Source organism: Arachis ipaensis, chromosome B06 (assembly GCF_000816755.2).
Source record: "Arachis ipaensis cultivar K30076 chromosome B06, Araip1.1, whole genome shotgun sequence".
NCBI lineage: Eukaryota > Viridiplantae > Streptophyta > Magnoliopsida > Fabales > Fabaceae > Arachis > Arachis ipaensis.
The window spans coordinates 81,517,619-81,525,091 of record NC_029790.2 but is presented as its reverse complement, the minus strand read 5'-3'; the positions used below and the strand labels follow the sequence as shown (position 1 = coordinate 81,525,091).

Below are 7,473 nucleotides of genomic sequence, written 5' to 3'. Positions count from 1 at the left end.
TGCTCATTCTTCACTATTGTGACGCCGGACTTCTTCGGAACCACTTGTATTGGACTAACCCACTCACTATCTAAGATTGGATAGATAATGTTGGCTTCAAGCAGTCGGGTCACTTCCTTCTTCACAACTTCCAGAATTGTGGGGTTTAACTGCCTTTGAGGTTGACGGATAGGCTTGTTTCCCTCCTCTAGAAAAATGTGGTGCTCACAGACTGGAGGGCTTATACCTACTATGTCCGCCAAACTCTACCCAATAGCTTTCTTGTTTCTTCTTAGTACATGAAGAAGACGCTCCTCTTGTTGGGAAGTAAGCTCCTTTGCAATAATCACCAGAAGCTTCTGATTGTCTTTAAGATAAGCATACTTGAGGTGAGGTGGAAGGGGCTTCAACTCCATGTTCAGCTCATGGTTTGGCACTTGATCATCTGGAACCCCTGGAGGTGGCAAGATATCTTTAGTTTGCTCAGGGGGTTTTCCCACACTTGAACCTTGAACCATGTTCTTCTCATCCACTGCCTCTTGGTGAACATCAGCCACAGTCTCGTCAATAATATCACACTGGAAGATAGAGTGGTCTTCTGGTGGGTGCTTTATAGCTTCATCAAGGTTGAAGCTCACTGTTCTTCCATCTATCTCAAAGGAATAGGTTCCCGAGAAGGCATCCAATTTAATTTGAGAAGTCTTCAAAAACAGCCTCCCAAGCAAGATAGATGAAGGTCTCCCTGAGTCATTAGGGGGCATCTCTAGAATGTAGAAGTCAATAGGGAAAGTCAACCCCTTAATGCTCTCCAAGACATCTTTCGCAATGTCGACCACTAAGATTATGCTTTTATCTGCCAACACAAAACGGGCTGCCGACCTTCTCAATGGTGGAAGCTTCAAAGCATCATAAACTAATAATGGCATAATACTAACAAAGGCACCTAAGTCACATATGCAATCCACAAACTGTACCTCACCTATAGTGCAAGTAACCATACAAGGATCGGGATCACCACATTTCTCTGGTATAGCACCCATCAAAGCAGAAATCGAGCTACCCAAAGGAATAGTTTCTAAATCCTAGATCTTTTCCTTATTCATGCACAAATCCTTTAGAAACTTAGCATCCTTAGGAACCTGGCGAATAGCATCAAAAAGTGGAATAGTTACCTCAACCTTTTTGAAGATATCCACCATCTTGGGATCTAGCTCCAGTTGCTTTTTAGTCCTCCTAGTAAGGTGTGAAAAAGGAATGGGGATGGCTTCTTTCAGAACATTCTCTTCCTTAGATGCTCCATTCCTTGGTTTAGCTACTTCTTCTTCAACCACCTCTTGTGTCTCATCCTCTTCTTCAACATCTTCTACCTCAATAACTTCTTCCTCTTGAACGTCTTCTCTTAAGCTTGGCTCCTCGAGACTCCTCTCTTACAATGTAGTTCCAGACCTCAAAGTGATGGCATTAATTCTACCCTTGGGGTTAGGTAAAGGTTGGGAGGGAAGTGCACTAGAGCTTGAAGGTTGAGCATTTGAGGTAGAGGGTGGTTCCATACAGAATATAAGAGCTTGTAGAGTGGAGGTAAAACCGGTGAGGCTAAAGGTAAGTGAAGTTTGAAGCTCTTTTTGTCCTTGAAGAATAGAACGGAGTGTTTCATCTTGGTTGGAGGAAGGAGGAAGGTAGGTAATTTGTGGGACTTGTGGTTGGCTGAATTGAGGTGCTTGGGCTTGCCTTTGGTGAGGTGGTTGGTATCTTTGGCCTTGGTTTTATTGTTGGTACGGAGGGTTCTGTTGATACCAGTTGTGTTGGTAGTTATTATTCCACCTTTGATTTCCACCATTGTCTCTACCTCCTTGGTTGTTGTTGTCTCTCCATACTTAGTTGGGGTTGTCTTGCCAACCTTGATTGTAATTACCACATTGATTGTAGTTACGGCCTTGTTGATAGTACCCTTGATTTGGACTGTTGTAATAAGCATTGGTGGCCGCCAAGGTGTTGTACTCTTGGAGTTGTGGACATTCATCAGTGTAGTGCGAGTAGCAAGCGAAAATTTTACATACTCTCTGAGGGACTAACTCTTGATAGTGTTGTTGTGGAGGAGGTGGAGGTTATTGCTGATTGAGTTGGAGTTGCTTGAGTATATTGGTCATCTCTCCTAATGTCTTGGTGAGAGTAGTGGTCTCACTACTAGAAGAAACTTCCGTAATGGCCTTGGGATGTTTATTCCGTTGCCTTGTTTGTTGGGTAGACTCAGCTAGATCGGTGATCAATTGCCACGCTTCTGTCGCTGTTTTGTACTTAGTCAAAGAGCCATTACTCGCAACATCAAAAAGGGTCTTGTCTCGAGGCTTCATGCCTTGGCAGAAGTAGTTGATTAGCATCAACTGGTCAATCATGTGATGGGGGCACGAGTCCAGGAGATTCCAAAGTGTTCCCAATACTCATAGAGAGTCTGTGATTCACCCTGAATGATGCAGGAAATTTCCTTCCTCAATCTGTTTGTGACCTCAACTGGAAAGAACTTGTCCAGTAATTCCCTTATAAGCAGATCCAATTAGTAACAACAGCTTCTGGTTGAGTGTAGAACCACTCCTTTACGTTTTCCTCAAGAGAAAATGGGAAGGCATATAACCAAACAGCAGTCTCGTCTGCACCATGCCGCCTACTAGTTGAACAAGCTATCTGAAAATCTCTAAGGTGCTTGATAGACTCTTGAGCAGGTAAACCATGGAATTTAGGCAGTAGATTAATCAATGCGGTCTTCAATTCGAAATCAGCAGTTAAATTCAGATGAGTGCTTGATATGGTTGCAGTGTAAAATCTAGAGCTCCCGCTTCCTTGAGAGTAATTCTTCTAGGAGCTGCCATAGTATCTGTACTTAAATCAACAGAAGAGGTGTCAATGGAATTAGTAGGAGAGGAGTTAGTTTCTTCCTCAAATGACACTTCAGACTCAACCTCTGATAAGACTGGTGAATTGGGTAAAACCCCTTCACCACCCTCGGAGGCTAACCGATGCCGAGCTCGCTTAATATGTGAAATGGTTTTTTCAATTTCAGGATCAAATGCGGCTAGACTCGGATCCGGTAATGAACGTGTTATTCAATGCAAGAAACATAGAGCTCATGGTAATAAAATATACTAAGAAAAATAAATAATAAATACTACTAATAAACAGAAAATGCACCAATAAAATAAAAAAATGCAATTATGTAAATATAAAAATATTTACACTAATCAATAATTTAGCACACATATGCAACTCCTCGGTAACGGCGCTAAAATTTGATGGGTAGAAAAATGCCAGTTAAGAATTTCTTATAAAAATAGCGTTGCAAGTACAGTCTTAACTGATGAAATTTCCACTATCAATTTAATTTATGTCACAATTAAAATTTAATAACCGAGAGTAGAATCCCGAGTCGTTTCCCTAAGAGTTGACACAATGATGTAAATTATTGGTCAGGCTTTTCTGAATATTTTTTAGGTTGAGAACGGAAAAATAAGAAAACTAGAAATTAAAGCAATGAGCAAATAACAAGAGATGTTATGTATTTAAAATAAGAGGCCTTGGTTAGGGGAGATAATTGGGGTTTCTATCCTTGTTGTCTTTCCCAAGTGTGATAGTAGAGGTTCATTACTTCCACTTAGTTATCTTCTAACAATTGAAGGAAAGTCAAGTGGTTGTCACTAACTCTGATTCACAAGTCCTAGTCACTTCATAGGGAAGGACTAGAGTTGCTGAAAATTGAGTTACCCAGCAATTTCCAATTACAAATCAATACTTGAGTATCCCAACTCAAGGGATCCCAATTAATCAACTCCTAAGCCAAGTTGAGAGCTTTAAGTCATTAAAATAAAATTGGTAATTTTGAGAAATTAATTAAATTAAAATTGGAGAGGAAAACTATAAAGATGATGACTTCAATTGAAGGTAGCAATAGCTCTCTCAAGATCAAATCCAAAGCAAAACTAAGAAATCAAAACCCTAAAGAAAAGTAGTGTTTTTTTCTCTAGAATTCAAAAACTAAAGCTAAAACTAAAGTGGAAAGTGTAGTCCTCAGTCTCAGCTCCATCCCTGCCTCTAGTCTGTATTTTTGGGCTTGGATCTGGGTCCAAATCAGCTAGAAATCTCCCCCACGAGTTCTGTTAGGTGCAGCACGTGACGCTCTGTCACGCGTACGTGTTGGCGCTGAACTTTGCATCTGTCCATGCGTACACGTCAGTCACGCGTACGTGTCGCTGAACGATGCTCTTGGTCACGCGCACGTGTCATCCATGCGTGCGCGTCGCTCCTTGCTTCTCAAATCTTCAATTTCTTGTGCTCCTTCCACTTTAATATGCTTTATCTTCTTCCTTTAAGCCATATATGACCTGTAAACCTGAAAACAGTTAACAAACACATCACGGCATCGTGGAAAAATGGTGGTTCAATTCTATGCTGTTTTATAGGCAGTTAGAATACAGGTGTGGCTAAGTAACTCAATGGATAGTTTTGGTCCTGTTGAAAATACCAGTGCAAGTGAAGACCCAATTTTGATTAATATGGAAAAAGACTTTGCTAGCTGGAATGATAGTGACAATTCTAGTTACAGTAATGTTCATTATTTAGTCGGTGTCAGGAACATTAGAAATTTCCTATCTGATAAAATTCTTTTAGTTAGGGATAACAATAGCCAAAGGAACCGTTATTCCATATATTTTGATATTGAAAATCAATTTTTAGAGATTTCTAATGATCCTTCTTTTCTAAGTGAACCAGAAAGTTTTTTTGATAGTTATAATAAGAATTCTAGCTATCTGAATAATGTCTCTAAGAGACATGAGAATCATTACATGTATGATACTAAATCGAGTTGGAAAAATGGCATTTATAATTGCATTGAAAGTTATCTTCGTTCTCAAATCTGTATTGTTAGTCACATTTTAAGTGAAAGTGATAAATACAATGACAGTTACTTTTATACTTCTATTTGTGGTAAGGGCGGAAATGGTAGTGAAAGCGAGAGTTCTTCCATAAAAACAACTATCACGAATGAGAATTTAACTAAAAGAGAGGATTCTAAAGATCTCGATGAAACTCAAAAATACAAGCATTTATGGATTAAATGCGAAAATTATTATGGATTAAATTATAGGAAATTTTTTAAATCAAAAATGAATATTTGTGAACACTGTGGATATCATTTAAAAATGAGCAGTTCAGATAGAATCGAACTTTCGATTGATCCAGGTACTTGGAATCCTATGGATGAAGACATGGTCTCTATGGATCCCATTGAATTTCATTCGGAAGAGGAATCCGAATGGAAATAAAGGAGAATTAAAAATTAACAATTTAAGGCTTAGAAAACATGTTTTCAATCATATCACAAAATTGGGAAGGAAACTTAAAAACATGCAATTTACATGAATAAGTGCGAGTTTAGTTGATAAAACCCACTCAATTCAGTCCAAAATATATCATAAAATAATGGTTTATCAACTATCAACGGGAATATTTTGTGAAAATTCTTAACCGACATTAATCTTACATCACGCACACAAACCAGAACTCACAATTTCGGCAACATCTCAGAAATAATATTTTTGACACCAACTTCCCATGATCATATCTTTTTCTACGAAATTCCGATTTCCACAAAATATATACCGTTTTAAAGCTCTTTGAATTATCTTTTAATTAATACAAAATTCAATCCATTTCAAAAATTTTAGCTCAAGATATGATCTGCCAAAAATCCATTTTCACCAAAACCTTTAAACCTCAATTTCACCAAACTCTCAATCCAAAATCACTTATTTCACATTCAAAATAGTCCTAATATACCTAAATCATATTCATATATCTTTTCATGATTCCATAACCTAGAAACACATAAAATCATCCATTCCATACTCCAAATTCTACTTGTAAACTCAAATCTCAACAATTTACATCACAAAATATCATTTCACCATCCTCTATCAACATCAATAAACCTCATCATTCATTAACATTCACAAGAATCCAAACCGAATATCACTACACAATATTATCATTATTCAACTTTAATCTCAATAATCAACAACAATATCACAATTCATTAAAATCTTTGCAAGCACCAATACTCAAAATTCACTATCAATAATTCAAACATATCCTATGGTCCACTGATGCGTGAGCATCTTATACCCTTTTTCATAGCATTTTCTAGTTGTTTTTAGTTAGATTTTATGAATTTTTACTATATTTTAGTGTAAAATTTATCTTTCGATACTACTTTGAGTTTTTGTGTTATTTCTATGATTTTAGATGATTTTTGGGCAAATTTGGTAGAATCTTGTTCAGAGACAAAGAAAGGATAGCAGATGCTATCAAACCTGACCTCCGTACATTCCAACGAGCATATCTTGAGCTATAGAGATCTAATTGACGTGTTTTTAATGGTGTTAGAAATCTAACTTTCAGAGCTTTCCAACGATATATAATAGTCTATACTTCTTATCCAGAATAACTACCAAAACTGGCATTAAACACTCACACTTGGCGTTTAACGCCCGAGAAGGGCTAACCTCCCAAGTTGAACGCCCAAAACTGGCATTCAATGCCAGCCAGGGATCAGAAGCCAGCAAATTCACCCCCTTCTCCGCATTCAATGCCTAGATTCCAAATTGAATGCCAGGCATCAACCCAAACATTCACCAAGTGGGCCTCAAATTAAAATTAACATCTTTTAGGGTTAGTATTTACTATTTAAAGAGTAGATCACTTAGGTTAAGAGTGCAATTAACTTAAGATCTTCTTTTACTTTTATTCTATTTTTCTGTAAAGTGTGAGTAACTAAACCTCCTAGTTAAGATTAGGAGCTCTACTTATTTCTATGGATTAGTCTTATTACTCTTCTATTCTAATTAATGTCTGATTCAATTATAAGGTGCTGTTTTCGTTCTTAATCTTATGAATCTAGGGTGGAACGACAGTATGACCCTCATTCTACATGAGCACTTGTGATTCTCGACAGAGCTATCTCGCTTGGTCTAGAGTTTGAAAACACTCCTCCTAAACTAAGGGTTACCTACGGCTGATTGGGATATGTGACATGAAATCCAGTTAGTTTTGGTGTAATTAAGGTTTTTGTGGCACTAAACTAGATTTCTGAACTTCACCCTCTGATCTGAAAAGAATTGACCTTGTCTGTGGCATTTTAGTAAGATCTGGGGAGATTAACTCGCTAAGACTTTAGGTTTTAATCACTTATGGTTTGCCATGGAATGAATCACTTATTCTTAAAATAGTTCGTACGAAGTATTAATCCAGAAAGATAAGCATCTCTGAGACCTTAACTGCTTCCATATATTATCACTTTACCAATCTTTAATTGTTATTCTTTACTTTCTTGTTTTATGTGAATTCAACAACAATAACTCTTTTTCTATTTGCCTGACTAAGTTCTGCAAGATGTAATACCCTAACTTTTAGCACCTCATGATCGCACTAAAAGTCCGGGTGTCACCT

The 7,473-nt window shown here is 37.5% G+C and overlaps 2 protein-coding genes across 2 annotated transcripts; one reads left to right on the top strand and one right to left on the bottom strand.

The window, feature by feature from the left end:
* LOC107646987 lies at positions 246-1,019 on the bottom strand. The gene has a single exon (XM_016351125.1). It carries the CDS (start codon positions 1,017-1,019, stop codon positions 246-248), a length of 774 nt encoding a protein of 257 aa, XP_016206611.1.
* Positions 4,423-5,291, top strand: LOC107646986 (acetyl-coenzyme A carboxylase carboxyl transferase subunit beta, chloroplastic-like). Its single transcript, XM_021105543.1, has one exon. It carries the CDS (start codon positions 4,461-4,463, stop codon positions 5,289-5,291), a length of 831 nt encoding a protein of 276 aa, XP_020961202.1. The 5' UTR covers positions 4,423-4,460.